This window comes from Tachysurus fulvidraco, chromosome 7 (assembly GCF_022655615.1).
Source record: "Tachysurus fulvidraco isolate hzauxx_2018 chromosome 7, HZAU_PFXX_2.0, whole genome shotgun sequence".
NCBI lineage: Eukaryota > Metazoa > Chordata > Actinopteri > Siluriformes > Bagridae > Tachysurus > Tachysurus fulvidraco.
In genome coordinates, this window is record NC_062524.1 from 11,822,034 (window position 1) to 11,845,381 (window position 23,348).

The window sequence follows — 23,348 nt, forward strand, 5'->3', positions numbered from 1 at the left end:
AAATGTATGCGAATTTTATATCGATTTATACAGGTATTTAAAAAAAAGAAAAAAGAAGAAAAAAAAAGAAGACCGATTATCAGTGTTGAGATCATAGTTAACATTTGCTTCCTTTTTGCTTCCATTTCTGTGACTTTCCTTTTTTGTTACTATACAACTTCCTAGTGGACTTTGTAATTAATGACAAAAAGAAGCAATTAAACTTGAAAAGAGGAAAAGCATGAAGATGTCAAAAAAAAAAATAAGCCAGCGTTGATGTCATTACTGCTGATTAGTGATGTCAAGGTGTGTATGTTTCCTGTTTGTGTGTCCGTGTTTCTGTGCCTGTGTGTATTTCTGAATCTGTCTTTTTGGAATGCTGAATCTCACATTTTAGCTGACTTTTACCTGACTTGTCAGACAATGTGCAAGGAAAATTAAAACCCCCCCAAAATGACTTTATTTTCTGTTTAGAGGAGTGTTTTCTTTTTTCTTCTGTTTAAAAAAAAACTTAGAATAAAGACGTAATTCAATTCAATTCAGTTCGGTTTTATTTGCATTGCGCATTTAACAATGCACATGGTCTCAAAGCAGCAGCTTTACAGAACATAAGAAATGTAGTACAAAAAGTTCAAGATTAATATTAGACTTATGTTTAAATGTGTTTGTATTTTTCTCTAATGAACAAGTCTGAGGCGACTGTGGTGAGGAAAACTCCCTTGGATGGAAGAGGAAGAAACCTTGAGAGAAACCAGACTCAAAAGTGAACCTCATCCTAATTTGGGTGACACTGGATGGTGTGATTATAAACTGTTATAAACACTGGAGAGTGTTATTATGAATAATGTCCTTTATAAAGTCAGATACAGTCCAACAATTGTGTAGTGATGAGGAGCTTGTTATCCTCAAAGACAACATGGAGTTGGCATTTTCTCTTTGAATGTCTGAAATCTTCATAAAGCAGAACCCATGCACATTTTCCAAACCAAATATTTTCAACCTTGATTTGGGAATTTTGGTTCATTTCAGACACACCAAAGCCCAGTATTCAGAATGGCATTTTGATAAGGATCACCTCACCGAAACCCTATAATCTAATACTAATTCAGGCTTTTTGTTTGCAGGATCAATGTTTTTTTTTTTTTTAATTTTAGTCTTTAAGTCTCTTATGGCTCCAGACCACCAGAGGGCATATCCTTTTGTATAATTGCTTCATTTATTAAAAAACAAAACAAAACAAAACAAAAAGATTCGAGTTCCCTGCCTGTCATTATTGCACTTGTAAATTAGGACACCCCATAAGCCTATGGGCATTTGGTCTTCATTTTAATCATAAAATGTAATAAAAACAAATCATATTTCTTCTGAGGAAAAAGTAAGGACACCTTCATAGTTATTTAGACTTAAAATGGAAAAAATGACCTACAGGTTTATCACATCAGGTGTAAATTAATAGAAAACTGTTACAGAGCATTTTAAAGAAGTCTTGGATTATTTAAATCTTAGTTAGCTCTTAATTGTTGGAGTGAGAGGTATCAGCATGGTGAGGTCCAAAGGGCTCTCTGAGGCCTTCAGAAAGAAGATTGTTGATGCTTATGGATCTGGTAGTCTAGAAAGAATTTATAGGCAGCCATTCTACTGTCTGATAATTATTTAGAATTGGAGAACATTTAAAACAACTGGCAACATGGCCAGGTCAGGACATCCAAGCAAATTCACCCCAAGAGCAGACAGTAAGATGCTTAACAACTTTAATTATCATGGGAGGTGTGCAAGGAGCAAAATATTATTTATATTATTATTTGTGCACGATAACAGACGGCATGTTTGGTGTAAACCAAATACAGCAAACCAAGGACCTCAGACCAACTGTGAAACATGGAGGTGGAAGTATGTTTTGCTGCAGCAGGACCTGACCAGCTCATCATCACTGAATCCACTATGAATTCTATGTTATATTAGAAGCTGGTTGAGGAACACATGAGACAATCTGTGAAAAATTTGAAGCTGAAGTGTAACTAGACCTTGCAAGATGATAATGACCCAAACAAAACACATATCTAAATCTTATTGAGATCCTGTGTGGTGATTTGAAACTGACTGCATGCAAGAAACTCCTCAAACATCTGAAATAATTTTGCATTGAGGAGTGGGGGGAAACAATTTTTTTCACATGACTGTATGTAAAACAAAGATTATTTTCATCTAAAAGAATTGTCTAATCTTTTTTCTATTTCTAATCTAGAGCTTGAACAAAATCACCCAAATTACTATTTTGTATAGATGTGCAAGATAGATGATTTAATAAAATAAAAGTAGATTTTCTCATTATTTGGGACTGCAAGTCTAAGCAAATTCTTTGCTGGAACATTTTGTTAATTAAAAAAATGTATGAAAAAATATAATATATTTGTTTATACAAGTTAGATTTAATTGGTTGTTTGATTGTATGAATGATTGGAGACCACTCACTGAATACAAATTTAGAAATAATACTCCATATTAACGGGTTAGAGGCAAATTCTCTCAGTCAGTATAAGAAAGCAAATTTAAGACTTTTATACCACCACTTAGACCCTCGAACGTGCAATTTTTATAACTAGGTTGCTTGAGTTGAACTACTATGGTCAAAGTAGAAGTAGCAATTAGTGCATCTTTATTTTTGTCTGGGGTGGAAAAAGCCAAAAGAAAAAAGCAAAAGAGGAGAAATAAAAACATTTTCATTGATTTAGTCAATTTGTCTGAGTTCTTGCTTCTGCTTTTTGATGTACCCGAAACAGAAAATGGTAGAGGATATCTAGCTACAGAGCTACTTTCTAGAAGTGTTAGGCTAACATGTAGCTAGCTTGTTGCTGTTAGCTATGGCAATAATAGCCTGTTGAATTAAAAGACTGTTCGGGCGATTAAAAAGTCAATCCCAACACTATAATTCTTAACTCAGAATTTAGCCAATCAGAGCTGGTAAAAGAATAAGTTCAATCCTTCTGGTCTAGTGCTCATTTCATGTTATATAAAGAAATATTTTAGGCAGTTTTCCGCATTACAATCAATAAATAGTGAGCATGGCTAAATTTAACTATGTTAATGAGTAAATTTTCCCCTCGGTCATGTGTAGATTGTTAGCTGCAGCAATTATTTAGCAAGTATTTTATTGCTGCAATAAACAGATCTGTATTTCCTGATCAGAGATACAGTAACACATATATACAAATTAATTTAAATGAAGTAGAACATGACATTCTGGGAGCTTGTACTTTGTACACAGCAGAATTGGGAGTATTATAAAGCAGCATTTCACCAGCAATCCACTGGTAAGATGTGAAAGCTATAATCAGTGGGCATATTTTATCCTTCAGTCTTCAGAAAAAGACTGAGGTTTTTCTCATCATAACCACAACTATTCCCCTGAGGACAGTGAGGGCTGTGACCGGACAGCGATTTCAGTCTCAAACGAGAGCAACCCAGGGATGAAGGGCAATTCAAAATCAATCAGTGTCAGCTGCTTTAAAAAAATCAGGGGATTGCTGATTGATTTTCAATGAAGAGATAATTCACTGAGATTAGAGCATTGCAAGGAAGGTTTTGCTTTTCAGTGTGGAACGTTTCAATGAAAATATGTTGTGTTTGTCATAAATGGAAATGACAATAAAATGCAGATTTGCATAGCTCAAATAGCAATTCAAATTTGATTTTTTAAATACACAATCATACACAGTATGACATGTAGTGAAAAGCATTTTATAATGTAATTGATATCAAAATAGGCAATTTCATTAGGGTAGAAAATAAAAAATAGAGAAAACATTGATGCTTCCCTACAAAGCCAAAAAAAGATCAGCTCCCTCTGACCTCGAAGCTCTTATCACTCCTCACACTGCACCTCGCTCCCTCAGACCTACCAGCACTGCTCGACTGGTCCCACCATCTCTCAGGGTAAGAGGTATATTGGTATATAGGCTATATAGGAATATAATAGCTAGGCGATTGCTGGGGACCCTGACCAAGGCACATAACCCTCAATTGTATAAGTTAAAAAAAAAAAGTAAGTCACCTTGGATAAGGGTGTCTGCAAAATGCTGCAAATGTACAGTAAGTCTTTTCTCTGTTCTGGCACTAAGGTGATGGAATGAACTTCCCGTAGATGTCCGATAGTCACTGACTATCTTCAAATGTTGGGTGAAGAACCTACCTCTTCCTGAAACACTTAAACTATGTGACATCTCTGGATGTCTGGACGATGAAACTGTTTCGATGAAGTTTGAGTTGAAGGTGTGAGCCAGATGTAGTTATTTATGTATCCAGGTTTAGGAGAGACAAGTGCGATTGGTGAACCTATAGTACCATTCTTGATAAAAAAAAAAGTTACTTTTTAAACACACAAAGACACTACATGGATCACAAACGGTTTACAGGCCATTACATGGGAAAAACGAAAAAAACACATCCAACTGACATGCAGCACTTCATCAGGGAGGAGTTGGAGAGAAGGATAAAAAACAGGATGTGAGAGTAACACAGGTAAGTGGGCATGCAGTAAATGTAAAGGAACATGACTCATGACTAATAATAACGTACAGCTATACCATTCTGAGAAAGCCTGATGTTGTCTGATCTTGTCTACTCTCAGAAGCTAAACAGAGTCAGGCCTTTTTAGTACTTGGATGGGAAGTGCTATAAGTTTATTTTGGGGCAGTTAAGGCTCTGGGTTGTTTATTGGAAGATTGGGGTTCAAGTTCCAGCACTGCCAAGCTGTCACTGTTGGGCCCTTAACCCTCTCCACTCCAGGGGTGATGTACCATGTCTCACCCCAGCCTCCAAAGTTGGGATATGTAAAGAAAGAATTTTGCTGTGCTGTAATGTGGATGTGAGGAAATAAAGGTTTCTAATAATACTGCCTAGGTAAGGTCCATTAACCTTATTATAATCCATTATCAATGACTCAGAGAAAATGGGATGTGATTAAGATGTTGGACAACCATTTGGAGGGTTGCGAGTTTAAATCACCGAGCAAGGCCCTTAACCCTCAATTGCTCATGTTTAGACAATCTAATACAACATTTGTAATGAATACACAAATATATAATCTACCATAGGGTGGTATGTTTTCTCCTAAGCCGATATTTTTCAACTGTATTATGAGACCCTTTTTAGCGAATAATACTGCCTGTGTTTCTTTCATCTTAATCCATAGTGCTTCTTCTTCCATCTTTTATTTTATAATAAAGTTCATGTAAGCTCTATTGGTTTTCCACCACCTGCCACTACGAATATTAGAAGGATAAAGATTAACATGATATACAGTGACTTCAGTGTTTCTGCTCACTCAGTCAGATGGTTGGATTATGTAGAGGATGTGAGGAGGTCCAGCTGAGAAAAAGGCACAATCTACTCTATTTTATCCAAAAGTCTCTTATCTATACTTCTACTTGACATGAAATCGATCTGGGTTTATTCAGTGGTCCAGCTGTGATGACAACAAACTGCAAATTTCAAAGCCCATGTGTCTTTTTCACATCAGCAGTTAATTATAGTTAGTTCTTTCATGTTGCTGGTAGTTAGTGCCATCAGGTGAGTATTTTATACACACTTTCAAAATAAAAGTATTTCCTAATCCTAATCCCTTTATCACAAATTTTGAAAACATAAGTAAGTAAATAAATAATAAAAAAAAGCAGATTTTTAGTGTTTTATGTGATATGTGTAAATGTTAATGGCTCTTCAGCTTTTTCAGCTTTTATTTTATTGTTTGAGGTAATCAGAATGCAACATTTACATTTATTTAACAGTCCCAGTTTAAAAGATTCCAGGTTGCATGATTCATTTAAGATACTTTGCATGTATTGCATGCTTCTTTGCATGTATTTTAACTACAATATACAGCGAAAGCTGGAAACACAAAGTTATATAGAATGTGTTGTTTGTTCATGTGTAACAATTTCACTACACTGGAGACTTGAACCCTGTTCCATCATGACAACGTCCCTGTTCACAAAGCACAGAGTTCCATGAAGACATGGTGTGTGAAGGTTGGAGTGAAGAACTCGAGTGTCCTGCACTGAGCTCTGACTCTGACTCAACACCACTGAACACCTTTGTGATGAACTGGAACACAGACTGAACCCCAGACCTCTTCACTCTTACATCATCAGCGTCTGATCTCACTGATGCTCTTGTAGCTGAATGAACACAAATCCACACAGACACACAACAACATCTAGTGGAAAGACTTTACAGAGAAGAAGAGTTGAGAGCTTTATAACAGTTAAAGGAATAAATCTGGAGTGAGATGTTCAACAAGCACATGTGAGCATGAATTTGTAGCATGGACTGTAGGTCCTCAATAGGCATTTAGATGGATTCCGTGGATTTTTGCTCTATGAAGCAAAAATCATGTATCTAAGTTCATTAATTCCCCTAATTCGGTCTGTTTATCTGTTCCAATAAGGTAAAAATTGTGTGGTGCCACCAAACACACCAAGTAACTATGAAGAAATGAAAGTTGATCTATCGCCTCATCTTGATCTCGAACCCAAATGTTTCTAGTGTACAGCTAAAATAAAAGAATTGGCTTTACTGTTCCAATACATTTGGATAGGACTGGCTCACATGTTTCACCACTGGAACTGTTTTTCTTTTATTTATTATTGTGACAAAAGTAGCAGAAGGAAATCTGAAGTTTAGTCCCACCCCAAGTGCTTTTTAAGGCAAAGAAGTGAAATGTTCTGCAATGGCCATGTCAAGTCTTTGACCTCAATATAACAGCATGCGTTTTACTTGCTGAAGGCAAAACCGTGGGCAAAACACCACAAGAACACTTAGGACTCTAGGCAGCTGCAGTAAATATCTGGCAGAGCATTAACTATAAAGAAACTCAGCGTCTGGTTAATTTTAGTGGGTTTCAGAATTCAGGTCATTGACAGCAAAGGATTTGCATCCAAGTATTTAAAACGACAATTTAATCAATTTATTATTATGATAATAACACACATAACAAACAGATTTGTTATGTGTGTTATTATCATAATAATAAATTGATTAAATTTATTATTATGATAATAACACACATAACAAACAGATTTTCCTAAAACGTCCACCTGATTTGGATACAAATGACGTTACATTAAAGCTGTATGGGGCTCATATTAATTATTTATGTCCATCTCCAAAATAATAATGTAGACAGCTGAAATAATAACATTTTCAATGTCCAAACATTTCATTTACAATTCTCCTCAAAATTCCCCCTCACTTAATCATCATGAGTAACTGAAGAAGTCAGTATCCACCAGGTGAATAAGGAGGTGCAACAGAATACCATTAACTTGAGGCTTGGGTCCTCTTATTGCTGTATAAGACTTCAATCTTGGAAGCAAGTGTTTGTAAACTCTCTTTTAGCTGTAGCAAGACCTCACATACTGTAGGCTACATGCTGAAAATCTTAAATTGGATATAAAAACATACCTCTTCATTTTTAATATATTCTGTTTAGTTTCCTTACTTTTTCTTGAAAGTGGTTGTACTTTCAATTTACACCTATATGGTTAAAGCTATGCGGACACCTGATCATAACACCCATATGTGCTTTCTGCAAGTCACATCCCCGTTGCTGCTCTAGAAGTTTGTTATTTGACACATATACTACATTACAGGGACATTTACAGCCCTCTGATGCAAAGAGGATTCTGGGGCTTAAACCCTGGACTTTCCAGCCACCAAACTGCCCAATGTTATAATAATCTCCACTTTTATCTTTTGTGAAGTCTTTCCACTAGATGTTGGATTGTGACTGTCTGGATTTGCATTCAGTTTAGTGGGGATGAGTCAGAGTCAGGGCTATTATATTACTATATTACTATAGCAGAGAAAAAACTAATATACTTTTGTGTGCAACCAACTTTGAGGCAACAGTTAATGAATTATGCATATAATTGGGGAGGCAGATGATATTTTCCGTTACAACGTTGGAAATCCAATGAAAACCTGGCCATAAAAACCATGTAAATGACTAGATTAAAAATGGGAAAGAATATTGTTTTGGAATGTGTAAAAATATTACTGTACAATGTGTGCAGTTTAGTTATGTGTAGTAACAGTAACAGTAACAGTACAGTGACAGAGAGACTACAGTCTGCGTGAATAGATTTGTATTGTAATAGTGTCATGCAACATTGAAGTCTAATGTTTTTATTTAAGCCATCAACAGATGATGGCCTGATAGTAAAAGATTGGACTTTAGCTTTGAGATAGAATAAACATTTTGCCCCTAATATATTCCCAATACAGTTTATTTGGTGTTTCTTTCAGCCACATAAAATAAAATATTTAACATACTTAGCTTGTCACATTGACTAATAATGGTAAGGTTTATCACACTGGAAATGCCCATTTGGCCAAAGCTACCAATATGAAATATATTATTAATGTGCATAATTTAATAAAATATTAAACATGTATTTCAGTAATTTATTTACATGTTCATTATTTCACCATTTCTTTTCTGTAGTTAATTGTTTGCTTCTTGCCTTGGTGCATGCCATGCTAAGAAAGAATTAAATCAGTCAACAAATCTGTCTCGGTGGAAACCAGCAGGAGCTCTGGCTGTGTTTTACACCTTTTCTTCCTCCAATTCGTTTCTCACAGACTTTGTTATTTGTAGTGATTCACATCATGCTCTCATATAAATGTTTCCTACTATACAATGTGATTCTTTAGAGCCATCCGTGCATTAGTTGACAGTAAAATAAATAAATAAAAATAAATACATAATCTAATCAATCATCAAAAGCAATTTCTATATCTTAGTACCATTATTTCATTTGAACAGACATTTTGCTTTGCTCTTTTGAAAAACCATGAATGCTAAAGGCTTCCGTTTTAAAGGTTTGCTTAGAATGCATTTATAACTCTGTGAGGGCTTACAAGCAAAAGAACTTGATTAATAAATAGAAAGTAGAAAATAGATAATACTATCTGCTATATTCCTTACTAGCAGAAATAACTGAAATTGTAAGGGAAGAATAACCATGAAAAGAATGGGAAAAGATTGTGATATTGCAGTGAACTTTATTATAAATAGTAAATAAATATCTAAATATTATGCCAAATAAAGTATTAGTATTATGTATTATGCCACATTCCACAGAGACTGCCCTTTCGGCTGTCTGAGAAACTACATGCTGCTAGATCGGCCAAGCTGTCATCTGTTCTCGTGCTCCTCCACCTTTCGGCTGCGTTTGATATTGTCAACCCTCAGGAATGGCATTTCTATACATGCCACTCTCACGCTCCGAGTGTTCCGAGTTCCTAGTCTGATCATCTCTTCTTACTGAGCTACTTCGTCAGTCCTGACCTTCTATGCCTGGTTGGAGTCTCGTTGCCCGATGGTCACCCTGCCAGGGATTAATCTGCATGGTAAGAAAGTGACTCATGGGATTGCTCTGGATGGGGCCGCCCGGAGGCTGTCTTCTTTGAACCATTGTTGCATCAGTCAGCTGTATGGTCTGGTTATTATCAGCAATCATTTGAAGACTTTGGAAGAAAGGAATTAGTGTTGGGTCTGTGGTGAACTCAGAGTTTGCGATGACCCATTAGTTCCTTAGGAGCTCTCACATGCACTATTATAAACTGTTGTAGAAAGGACATTATTTACATTTACATTATTTACTGTCCAGTGTCCAAAATGAGGATGGGGTCCCTTCTGAGTCTGGTTCCTCTAAAGGTTTCTACCTACCTCATATCATCTCAGAGAGTTTTTCCTTGCCACCATCGCCTCCGGCTTGCTCATTAGGGATAGTTGTTAGAGATAAACAGTATTTTAAATTTAAATTTTATTTTACATTTTTTAAATATTTTTTAACTAATTTTAAACTTAGGGGGGCACGGTGGCTTAGTGGGTAGCACGTTCGTCTCACACCTCCAGGGTCGGGGTTTGATTCCCGCCTCCGCCTTGCGTGTGCGGAGTTTATATATATATATATGTGTGAAGAAGAAAAAAAACATATATGTATATATACTGTTTCTATATTTCTGTAAAGCTGATTTGAGACAATTTGATTTGATAAAAGTGCTTTACAAATAAATTGAATCGAAGGAGTCTTTGAATTAGCAGATCAGTATGAGAATGGTTTGCTTCCTACCTGGAAGGCTGTTCATATCAGGTAACATGGAGGAGAGTGACATCTGTTCCACACAGACTCTCCACTGGTGTCCCACGGGGTTCAGTACTTGGTCCTCTCCTTTTCTCCCTGTATACTCACTCTCTTGGTGAAGTTATTTCCTCACATATGTTCTCTTACCACCGCTATGCTGATGACACACAATGTTCTCCCTCCCTCGGATACCACTGCTTCCGTTTGGATTTCAACATGCCTGGTGGACATATCATTGTGGGAGACAGCTCATCAGTTGAAACTCAATCCCAACAAACCTGAACTGCTGCTCATCCCAGGTGATTCATCCCCATTTCAGGATCTTGCAATATCTCTACACAATCTGATCTGATCTCCCCTACGGTCACAGCTTGCAACCTTGGGGTAACCATGGACAATGAACTGTCCTTTTCCTCACATATTGCTAATGTGACATGCTCATTTCGGTTAATCTCTACAACATCTGAAGGATCCTGCCATTTATGTCCATACAGGCTGCTCAGGTACTTGTATATTCTTTTGTCATTTTGAGACTGGACTACAGCAGCTCACTGCTAGCAGGTCTACCTATGAACACAATTCGTCCTCTGCAAATGATCCAAAAATGCAACTGCACAACCTGTTTTCAACCTGCTTAAGTTCTCACACACCACCCCACTGCTGCGCTCCTCCACTGGCTTGCATGACATTCAAAACACTGATGACCAGCTCCCTCTTACCTCAAAGCACCTCACCTCGCACCCTCAGAACTACCAGCACTGCTCACTGGGTAAGAGGTAGGTACACAGCAAGACTCTTTTCTGTTCTGGCTGGTGGTGGAATGAACTTCCCCTCGATGTCTGAACAGCTGAGACACATATTTAAATGTTGGGTGAACACTTCCTGGAACACTTAAACTGGCACTTTTATCCTGTTTGTTCTATGTGTATATTTTATATTAAAAAAAAACCTGAACAGAGTTTAAGGTTGATGGAATCCTAAGTCTGTAACCTAGTGAACCAGTGTTAATGTATTCATCAATAGAGACTTAACAGCTTTTGTACATTGCTCTTGATAAGGGCCTCTGCAAAATGCCATAAACGTAAATGCACATGTAAATGGTGTCCACAGCACAACAATTTGAAAGATGCAAAGCTTTAGCGTGCCTTACCTAAACACACATTTACATACGAGAAAAACATCATAGACTACAGCTGTTCTCATAATGTTTACATGGCAATATACACTTTTTCTTACAAATGAAGTCCCCCCTCTTTCTTGCACTATTTGTATTTTATTTTTTAGTTTATATGCCTTTCTTATGTTCTGGATGTCCTGTTTATACTATGCCAGAAGTTGCTGGAAGAGTTACAGAGTAAGAAATTCTTACAGTTTTCTGTTCGTTATAATAAAAAAGACTTGAATATAAGCTAATATGTTTATCTAAATGATGATGAGGATGAAAATGGTGGTTTGCTATATCTATTCCATTGTTATCCTGCCACATTAAATGACACAACCATTTCCCTAAATGTTTATTTCCTACTGTTCATATCCAAATATGGAGTCACATGATGCCTCAAAGCTACTACAAGGTGCCTTTTACTGCTACAACAGCTTCATTTGGATCTAGTAAACACCATCAAACTTTTATTCCAATAACGAGTGGCATATCCATGCATCATCTGTACTGCTTATCATACAGCACACAAGGATGTGGGGAGCCAGGTCACACAGAGGCCCTTTAGAGGTCAAAAATCATAAAAATAGATACTCCTTTATAATATTTAACAAAGGTCAATTTATCCCAAGAGCTCCAACTAAACCTTTGTTAGGAAATCTAAATTTAAAAAAAAATCTAAAACAGAACTAACCACTCCTGTATATCTGACAGGGCAGTAAATATGTTCCTCCAAATGTGAATGCTCCAAGATTGAGCACCATTTCAGTAAGAGAAGGAAGCTTGTGGTCGACTTCACCCTCTCAGATTTGCAGCTGTTGTGAAATGAATCCAAGACTTTCAAACAACACATTAGGGCTTTATTATAGCTAAAAAATGAAATGAAATATGTTGATTAATTATCTGCCAAAATACAGCTGGTACATAATGGTAGCTGGTAGATGCGAATGGTTTCTGGATTATCAAGACTAATGATACTTTGGTGACAAGTTATTTTTAATTACACAACACAGCAGTAAGGCAATTAGAATACCTCAAACAAGGATTAGGGAACGCTGATAGAAACTTTACAGCCTGAGAAGACGATCTACCAGTTTATCAAACCAGACTGGTTTCTTTCAGCTTGGCTTTTGTGCTTGTCTACAATTGAATTGCTGCGTTTAGTGTTAGACATTCTCTATATAAATCAAAATGATTTATGTTTATCTAGATGTTCTCAACATGCCCTGGCTACAAGTCTGGCTTCTTACCTAGTTTCCTTTCAAGACCTTTTTCATAATATAAATCTCAAGAATATATAGAATAAATGATAGTATATAGCCAATATATCTCTTTTTTTTCTTTGCTTCTCACTTACTGCATTCTTCTAGACCTACATTGATTCTCTCTCTCTCTCTCTCTCTCTCTCTCTCTCTCTCTCTCTCTCTCTCTCTCTCTCTCTCTTTCACACACACACACACACACACACTAACAAATGAAGGATATACACATTAAGTTATAATGTAAAAAAAAAAGGTTACACTAAACTATTCAGCTGCATCAAAATTGTAGTACGGTAGTAATAACGTGTTGTATGCTACCTCTGAGATTGTCCTGGAATGCAATAAACAAACAAATAAATAAATGCATTTTAATACCCGGCTTTTCAACAGCAACACTAAACGTATTTTTCCTAACAGAAACCATCCTAGAACTATTTAAAGAGCGTATTTTTTTTCAATTCCACACAAACAAACGAATATAATTATTAGAATTACACTAGCAATAAGTATTAGAAATAGTGTAGTGCGCGAGGATATTATTTGGCTCCGCCCCCAAATTCTACATCTCACGCGTTTAACACGTGAAGGTTTTATTAACAGCGTCGTTATATACTAGAGTTGTACATATGTAGAGTGGAAATAGAAATAATGCAATTAGACGTGTATTCTGAGCTTTTTTTTAACCGTGTATGACGAATATGCTGCTGCACGAGGAAGCGAATGAGGCGTCGCTGTGGCGTTCGCCATTTTGGGGCAGGGTCAAGTGAGTCCTGCAGAAAGGGGGAAACAGAGCAGCTTGTGGGTAAAATGGCTTCGGAGCTGTGACATTGGCTGTACTGTTACAACCAGAACATATGCCTTACTATTGTACTACATTTCCCCTCATTATAGTTAAGTTGTTCCTTCCAGACAACTGTTTTTAATCTTTATTATTATTGTTATTATTACTACTAATAATAACAATAATAATAATAACAAAATTATTATTATTATTGTTATTATTATTATTAGTAGTAGTAGTTTTACACTAATTACACTTACAAAATTACAAAAACGTTCAGTCGGTTTATATTAGAGTAGCAAAAAGTATGGAAAAGTTTCACACATTTCGCGTGAGTTTTATTTATTTTTGCACATTTTTTTGTTTTTGCAATATATTTAATTATTTAATCCATTTTATTGTCATTCCAAGCACTAAGACGAGTCTTAAACGCAACGTAACATTCGACTAATACTTTTAATCTCGAACTCTTAAGTCGAAAAAAACCATGTACTTTTTAATCCTGCAAAACAATTTATCACGTTTCAAAATAAATAAAATACAAAAAAAAAAAAAAAAAAAAAACCGGACGATTTATCGTGCGACACCATCCGGAACTGTATCACTGCCCGGAAACGACCACTGTGAAACGAACATAAGCGCCTACAGGAAGACGGGGACATTAAAAAAAATGACACAAGGGGGAAAAATATTTGGCTAATAATTCTGATTAAAGCAAAGGAGAAACCCGACGAAGGACGAATTCGATTCATGCGCGGTTTAGAGAGCGAATATACGTCAAAGCGATCGGTTAGCATTAGCCAGCGATCCGAAGCGGAAACACTGGGGTTTGGTTTAACGGGGCGACAACAGAGCTGTCGGGCCAATGGAGAGGCCTTTGAAACTGTTTTCGACGGGAGGATGGAGGAAAAAATGACCCGCTAACCTGAAATCGGAAACCGCCTTTGTGTACATGTACGTTTTCGGCGCCTTTTTTTCTCCCTCTCTCCTGCATATGAACTCTTTTCGTGGTGTACTTTAAGAAGCTCGTACACGAAGCTACACCACGTACCGAGTCTAGTTTAACGGTGCACCGATGAACGCTGTAACAGAATACCGTGTTTATTTAGCTAACGTTAGCTTGCTAGCTAACAAGCTAGCTCGATAGCAGGCTTGCTAACACACACACTCACACACACATTTTAAAGCATAAACTAAACTATACAATATAATATTTTATAATAATATAAATAACACGGTTCGTATGTTATTATTATTATTAGTTTTTACGCTAAAATGTCTTTGACTTGCTTGTAATTTTGATATGCGTTAGCTATATACACACACACTATATATATATATATATATATATATATATATATATATATATATTCAGCATTTTAAATATTTTATTTTGTACTTTTGAGGGATGTGATTATAAAAAAGCCTTCATTCCCTTCAGTCCGTGTCCTTATCCGAGCTAAGACAAAACTCGCTGTAACCGGAGTAAGAGCACCGACACTGAACACTTTCAGCACAACTCCTCGACTTTGGTGAGTTTCTCCTTCGTTCAACAAATTTTACTTATTTACTTTGGGCTTTGGTTTTATATTTGTACACAATCCTGCATTGCTTAAATCAAAGCTTTAAGGTGCTAAGGTGAAGTTATTTAAACGTGTATGTATGCATGTATGTGTGACACAGACGTCACTGTGTTTCGAGGTTAATCCTGACATATAAAACAGAAACTCTTAACGTTGCTCGGATTTTCATCAAATATTTTTGTATTGAGTTTCTTTTCATTCTAAAATACTTGACGATGCAGTGACACCTCGATAAAGCTTCGTTTATTTACTTTGGCAACATTAGAAGTGAATAAGATGCATGTCCCAGTGCACCTTATTCTTCTTATTATTATTATTATTTATAGTAGTGTGTATTAATGATTTAACAGTAATGAATTTGTAGCAGTAAATATGCTTATAATGATGTGTATAGTGAAATCTGATGCTTTTGATATTCCTGTAAGAAGTTAGATATTTAGCAGTTAAATATTTCTGATCTTAAGAGAACATCGTTTTCAACATTTATATCAGTGATTTTATATCTGGGATGGATTGAATAAGGCTGCCGGACCCCCCCCCCCCCCCCCAATCTTTAAAAATAAATAATCATCTGCAAAAACTGTGCCATGTTACACGGTGTATGTTATGTGCATTTATTTATTTATTTTTTATTTTATTCATTTTTTGTGATGCATTTCTACAAGAAACGTACGACACGGTCTAGTTTGGTGCTTTCTTCCAGTTTCAGATTTTGACCCAATGTGTCCTGAATTTGGGAATTATAATCCGTGGTCTATCGGTAGAAAAAGTGAATATAGAAGTAGAGAAGACAACAGACATGGTGTATGACAGGTGTGTTGATTTTGGGGGTGTGACGGCTATATAAGACATGACCAGAACAACAGCTTAGATTGACTGTGGAGATACTAGAATGAATGTTCATACTTTGGAATGATGTTTTCCACAGTTTACAGACCTAGATGTGAAAGAACTGACACCGCTGCCAGAGGCTAGTTCTATGGCATTGTGAGCTTGTAGGAATATATACCATATAAGTTAAATAATAGTACAGCAGGATAATAAAATATTTCAACCAATAATGGCAACTTTGAATTTTATTATTTAAATAAAAGCCTAGCGAAAGGTGAACATTCAGAAGATTACCTTTTATGGACACACAATAAATGGCCAAATGTTTGTGGACACCTCTGATCATCACACCCATATGTGCTTCTTCCCCACAAAATGTGAAGCTGTGCAAAATTTTATAGAATTTTTTTTTCATGCTGTATTATAACAATTTCCCTTCACTGGAGCTAAGAGGTCCAAACCTGTTCCAGTGTGTCCATGCCCTCATGAAGGTCCATGGTTCACCCAGGATCTCAAGTGTCCTACACAAATCCCTGATCTCAACCCCACTGAATGTGTTTGGGACCAACTGGAATGCCAACTGTGCTCCAGGCTTCCAACATCCGAACCTGGCCTCGCTAATGCTCTTTTGGCTGAATGAACACAAATCCCCTCAGCCATGCTTTAAAATCAGTTGAAAGCCTTTCCAGAAGAGTGGAGGACTTTATGACAGAAAATTGAAGTAATGAATCTGAAATGGTATATTCAACACTCCTATATTGCCAATTATATTATTATTCAATAACTAAGGTATGTAAAGTAGGCACTTGTAATAACATTTGTTAAAATTCTTTAAAATCTTTAGCTATATTTATATCCCCCACAGCTTTTCTTTATTTCTTGCAGCCTGAGCAGTCACGTGAGCTCCTTGGCTATTTGACTACCGAATTCATCTTTATACTGTATCAGAATTATATTTTGATCTTTGTGTTACTTTTTTTTTTATTAGAATGAGGTTGCTGACATCATACAGAGGCAAGAACTACGGGATAATAGCGCTACTTGGCTCTTGGTCTTCCAACTTCGTTCTTCATCCCATTCAGTGGACATTGTGTCATTGCATCTTTAACCTTTTCACTGTGATTTGAACTGAACTGCAGAGACGACATTTAATAAGGAACACACAAATGGGGACCATTTCTTTAAATGCCTGTGAGATAAATAAGTAAGAGAACATTCCCTCACCGGTAAGATTTTAGATTACTATTATATACTGTTATACAAATCAATACAGTAATTAATGTAATGTGGATTATATATGACTTAGAAGATTATGAAATGGCTTAGGCTTCCACTGATTTACCAGGAGTGCATGTTTTTTTTGTTTTTTTGTGTGTGTGTGCCTGAGACTAGATCTGTTGAATAACTCTTTGCATGTAAATAGAGTTTTATGAATTTGAGATAAATATCAGTGTAACTGAATGACCAATTTTTGCAAATCCTTTAATTAAGCAGTTGTGTTGTTTTCACTGCAGCAACAAGGGAAGCAGAAGGAACCAGAGGAGAGTCCCTCAACAGTGAGGGAAATGTTCCAGTTTGGAAAGTACCCTATGGACATTTTAGAAATGCTTAGTGGTCACCAGGCTCATCAGTTCAAAGGCCTAGGGTTTGAACGACAGCTGCAGCACCAACAGCAACTTCAACACCAGCAGCAACTTCAGCAGCAGCAACAACAGGGTGAGGCTTCTGGAGCTCTCCTCTCTGGGCTCAGCTTAGGTTCTCTTCAAGGATCTAGAAGTAATGCTTTTTCAGATTCCTCGTCAATTTTTGCCAAAATGAGTGCACCGCCGCCACCCATCCCCCAACAAACGCAGGCTTCTTCCTCACAAAGCTCTCGCAAATCTAGCAAGATGAGCAGCAGCGGCAGTTCAGCTTCTGGATACCCTCAATTTTTGCGTCCATTTCACCCTGCAGAGGCTGCTCTAGCACAGGAGCAACTTCACTCAGGGATGGGACGGTTTGATTTTGCAGGAGGTACTAGTACTGGTGGTTCTGGTGTAATTGGAGGAGTTGTAACATCTGCTCCCCCACCACCTCCCCCACCACCCCTGCACCCTGGTCTCTCTGTGCCTCAACCGTCGCCTGGACCATCTTCTTCAACACCTTCTCCCTCCAGTTCAACCACCACTTCCAATAACCCTGCTACCAGCAGTAGTACAGTAGCTGGACTGGTTGGGGCTCCGTCTGAAGCACGTAGTTTACACCAGCAATTTAGTTGCATGCTTGCAGCCAACCAATACTTCCTTTCTGGAATGCATACCAATGCTAGCCTTGAGCAGTTCCTAGTTCAGCAGGGTCCCCATAATCATCTAGGTCTTACAGACTCAAACACGGGTCTAGCTCCTCCCCCAGCACTTCACCCCACTCACACACATGGCCACCCAACCCCTCAGCCTCAGCAGCAACAGCAGCAGCTACCACCACATGCATTATCTCACCCTCACACCCATGCCCACCCACATCACCCTCTTCATCCTGCACCTCAACCATCGCCACTTAGTGGATTTGATTTTCAAGGGATCCCTGTTCTTTCATCCAATCAGCTAGCTTCCCTAATGCAACAGGAAGCGGGTCTTCCTCTCCCACTTCCACTTCATCTTTCTGCCCCAAAGGATGATGGGAAAGGGGATGGTACCTCTGCGGCTGGAGGAAGCGGAGGTAGTGGCAGCAGGAGAAAGAAAGCAATGGCTGGATACCTGCCCCAGAGGAAAACTGATGGCAGTAGTGGTAGTAGTAGTAGTACTAATTGCCATAGTAGCTCTGGGGCACATGGTCATGATGGGTCTTCTGGCCTTGTTGGTGGAGGTGCAGGGGTTGGCATGAGAGGTCTTGGTACTGACCCCTCAATCCTCTCATCTTCAACACCGTCCTCCTCCTCTTCTTCAACTGTCTCTTCCTCTGCCCCCTCCTCAAATTCTGCCTCTGTTTTGGTATCAAATGTTTCACAGATACCCAAATCTGATGATCAGTCTGCAATGACTCCCACTGTTACTCAGCCCGAGCCTTATCACTGTGGAGAGTGTGGCAAATCATTCACACACCTCCCTAGTCTCCGTAGACACATACGTAGCCACGAACAAGGGGGTAATGGTCCCAATAGCAGCGTTAACACAACTCCAAACACAGTCCATCAACACCAGTCAGATACAAGTCTCCCTCACTCGACACAAGATGGCATGAATCAGCAAAATGCCCATCATCAACACGAACCAAATCAGACCAATCCAGACCCTTCCTCCTCATGCCCAAGTCCAGATAAGACATACTGTTGCAGTGAATGTGGGAAAGGTTTTAAGAAAAGAGGACATCTCCTTCAGCATGGCGTTATACATTCTGGTGCCCGACCATATGCTTGTTCGACCTGTGAGAGGTCTTTTAACCGGCGCGAATCACTTACTCGTCACGAGAAAATTCATGAGGAAAAACCTTACCGCTGTCCAGCCTGTGATCGCTGCTTTAGAGAGAGTACCTCTTTGCTTAACCATGCCGCTTCTGGCTCCTGTGGCAAACCTGGCAGAGGATCAAGTTCACGAAGCAGTGATGGCAGTTCAGTGAGTTCTGATGACAAGGTGGAAGGCAGTGAATACCGAGGTGGACAAATAGGAGATGAAAAAGAATTGGGTTATGAGAAAGCTGAGGGAGGTGCAACAGAGATGTCATGTGATGGCCTGTATCGACAGGGGAGAGGTGGCAATCCGAATACTGGCGATAAGCCAGAAGGAAAATATAATTCGGCGTATTCTAGAGATCCGTACCAAACACCCTATAGAGTTGATGATTATCGTCGAACGCAAGGTAGCCTTACCTCATACTCTGGAGATGGCTCTTGTACTAACAGCATGTCAGGCCCTGCCCTCAGAAAAGCCCCCCTAGCTCCAACCTTGCACCCACACCCTCCAAATCAGCAACAGCATCATCATCACCAACAGCAGCCCCATCTTCCTCTTTCCTCTCTTCTAGATGACTCAGAAGATGAAGTCACCAGCAGTGCCATGTCTGCGATAGCTGCAGCTGCTGCTGCCTCCGTCTTGCCTGAAATAAACAATGGTGGTGGAAGAGAGGAACGAAGAGATATAATTGGAGGGTTATTAGGGGGTCTTGGTTTTGGGTCTCTGGGTGGCCCATCTTCTACATCTGCAGGAAACGGAAGAAATGACGAGTGTTTGAATGGATCCATGATGCCTTTGTCTCATCCTGCTCAGCAGCAGCAGCAGCCTAACTCTCAAAATGCCACATCTAATGCCAAACCGAAGAGGCCAAGAAAGCCCAGACAAAAGAGGGAACCTAGGCCTGGTGGTATCTCGGGAGAGGCTGTAAAGCGCAGGCGGAATAACCAGAATGGGGCTCGTGGGGATGGAGCAGAAAGGCCTTATTTATGCACTGTTTGTGGGCGTGGCTTTGGCAGACGCGAGACTCTCCGCCGGCATGAGCGTGTTCATACAGGAGAAAAGCCATTCCATTGTGATGTTTGTGGCAAAGATTTTCGAGAGCCTTTCCATCTTACTAAACATCAGACTGTTCATTCTGGGGAGAAGAACTACAAATGCTCCCTTTGCGGAAAAGATTTTGGGTATGCACAGAGTCTGAAAAGACATGAAAAGCTGCATCTCAGAGGGGATTTCAAGCCAAGACGGAGTAAAACCAAGTCTTCGGCAAATCAAGGAGGGACAGTACATCAAGATGGCAGTCAAACAGCCCCTGGATCATATTACCCCTTTTCTCAAAATAAAGCTCAAGGATCCAGTGCTGGCACATCCAACCAGCCCCCTCCTAAGCTTTATACTTGTGAAATTTGCTGGAAGTCATTTCGCCATCACTTCCATTTGACTGCTCACCACCAAGCCATTCATGAACATGGTGGGGAGAAGCTGTTTTCGTGTGAGGTCTGTGGAAAAGCGTTTGCTTACTCTAACAGTCTGACAAGGCATCGCTTATCTCAGCATGGTTTAGCTCGTGCTGGACCAACCCCCCAGCCAACTTCAAGTGGATCTGGTGGAAATGCATCGTCCTTAACAGAAAGTGAGGCTGCCACTAATGTTCTTCTTAGTCTGGCTCCAGATACTGAAAGTCATACTGTGCAGCAAACACATTCGACAATTGCTCATACACAGCATCTACACTCACAACCTGCTGGCTATTCCCCACTCTTCTACACACCAGAGTCAGGTCCTCATAGTGCGAATACCAATGCCCCTTCACACACTCAACACCCTCACTACTCACACTCCACTATAGGGCCTCTTACCCATCAGCAGCCTGTAAGCGGTAAGGGACAACAGATTTATCAAGGAATTACTGGAAACCCGATTCATTCTGCTCCACCTCATATCCACATTTCATCCTCTCCACTCCACATTTCTCAATATCAACACCAGCAGCACTCTTTCCAAATGCAGCCCCAGCATCTACATCAACTTGTACAAGCGCATGGAGATGTTGCCCAGAAAAAGAAAAAAAAAAAAAAGAAAACAATTAGATTTGTTGGTGGGGGGCAACTGATTGGCGGGTTGAGTGAATTTGAGAATACAAGATGGCATAGATTTTTGCAGAGAAAAAAACACAGGCTTCAGCAGCAACTTAAACGGAAAAGGTGGATAGCTCAGTTAAAGTGGGCCAAGTATACTGGTGGAATTGGGATTCATTTAGGAGTTGGTACTTGGCGTGTGGGTGGGCTGAAAGTGAGAGGTTTGAGGTCTTTGATGATTCCCTTAAGGTTCTTTACATGCCCTATCTGTCCTTCCACCACCTTTACACGACGTATAACCCATTCAGTTCACCGTGTGATAAGGCACCCACCAAGGAAACATGGCTGTCGGGCTCGCCTGCGGTGTATAGTTTGTGGTAAGCGCTCTCGAAGGCTCCTCTCAGCTCTTCGCCATCGGGCTCGGCACCTCTCCCAAGGATCCTTCTCTTGCCCCCAATGCCCCTCACGGTTCTGGAATGCTGCCCTACTACAGAGGCATAAATTTGCTTGTAGACGATTTGGCGGAGGACGAAAAACACCAAAGGGGACTTATTCTCAGAAAGGAGAGTTTTATATGGAAAGATCAGGTGGCATTGCAGATTACAGGCACTAAGTATTTTTCACTCTGAAGAAAATATGACCGTCGAAACTGATGAGTTTTAAAACCCTCGAGACCCCTAATGCACAGTGGAAGTTCTGCATTGAATCCACTACATATTTACAGTCACCCATTCTCAAAGATGGTCTCTGGTGTCAGCCAAGGGAGTGTCTCTCTTATTACAACATAAACATTAAGCCTGTATCTAAAAAAGAAAAGACAAAACACACATCCATAAAGGACATGGATCTGAAACATGGTTTCTCCAAAGGGGAAGAATATTTTAGATTATGGGACTATTTGGTAGCACCTTTTGTTGTTATAGTAGCATCTCTATCCTCTAAAAACATTCATTACGTATTTTCGTAACTTTTTTTTGTTTTGCGATAATGAATGCAAACCAGTAAGAGTGAACTAATCTCAACGGTAACATTTTTTCCCCGCTAAGTGACTTTCCCCATTACTTAAAAATTTTGGACAGTATAGTCTTTTATTTTCAAATGTATGTAACTTTCTGTTTCTTGTGGCCTGTGCCCTACCCCCAGTAGTCTTGTGTTTTATAGAAATGCTTGTCCTGGGACTAATATTGCTGGTTGGAAAGTTGTTGAAAATAATTGTTTATTCTCTAAGGACAAACATACTAAGACACTTAGGTTTTCAAATCATAACATGGAAAACTAATACTCCTTGCCTCAAAATGTTCAAATCATGTCAAAATCATTGCATAACAGATGGGGTGGGGGCACCATAGCTCAATAGATGCCATGTTCAATAAGTTTAATGTCACCTGTTTTTTAAGAAATATGTAATTTTGTAGGTATTTCTATGACAAGTGTTATATCTTTGGTTGTGATGGACTGGCCCGAGTAAGAGTGGAGAAACCAGTCCGTACTGTAAAATGCGTATTATATTTTATGTATCAATTGTTTTTGTTGCTTTTTTTATTCCTCAGAGTGCAAGTTTTTTAATCATTTGTACTATTTGTGGTTGGGCGTGTATGTATGTTTTAAGATGAGGGGAATATATGTATCAATGTGATTATTTTTTTCTTTTTTCTTTGCTTTTTAACCCCCCCCCCCCTTGTCTAATCTAAACAAGTATAGCACAGGTCCCCAACACTATTGTATACATTTCAATACTTTGCTTAGCTCCTCTGTCCCAGTGTAATCTCAGTAAACTAAAATATGGCATATAAATACTAAACTGTTTTTTTCTGTTTTCTGCAACAGCAAAAACTAGTAAATCACACCAAAAACCAATAAAAAAACTGAAAGTCACGCAGGATAGTTTGATATTATTTTTAAGTATAAAACCTCACCCTGTTTGTTAAAGCTCTGCCTTATGACCGAGAAAGACCTGGCAGTAAAAGGTGTAGAGGGAGTTTAGAAAAGGGTTAAAATCGACCAGGTGGTATGAACCTGGCACACACAGTGCTGCTGCCTTGCCTTCCTGGAGCTATTTCCCCACTCACATGTTCTGGCACATGCCCTCTGCGGTGCCATAC

The 23,348-nt window shown here is 38.8% G+C and overlaps 1 protein-coding gene across 2 annotated transcripts; it reads left to right on the forward strand.

The window, feature by feature from the left end:
• The first annotated feature begins 13,919 nt into the window (after window positions 1-13,919).
• Window positions 13,920-23,121, forward strand: znf865 (zinc finger protein 865). 2 transcript variants are annotated; one of them, XM_027143867.2, is made up of 4 exons: window positions 13,920-14,283; window positions 14,771-14,861; window positions 16,732-16,969; window positions 17,258-23,121. In XM_027143867.2, the coding sequence occupies exon 4, from the start codon at window positions 17,309-17,311 to the stop codon at window positions 21,857-21,859; it is 4,551 nt and encodes a 1,516-aa protein (XP_026999668.1). In that variant the 5' UTR covers window positions 13,920-14,283; window positions 14,771-14,861; window positions 16,732-16,969; window positions 17,258-17,308; the 3' UTR covers window positions 21,860-23,121. The 2 variants fall into 2 exon arrangements, with proteins under 2 accessions (XP_026999668.1, XP_047672612.1); XM_047816656.1 differs by having other exon boundaries at window positions 16,732-16,947.
• Window positions 23,122-23,348: the final 227 nt, after the last annotated feature.

Bases quoted from the DNA above. Each gene is read 5' to 3' on its own strand.
- znf865 (XM_027143867.2), top strand. From the start codon at position 17,309: ATGTTCCAGTTTGGAAAGTACCCTATGGACATTTTAGAAATGCTTAGT.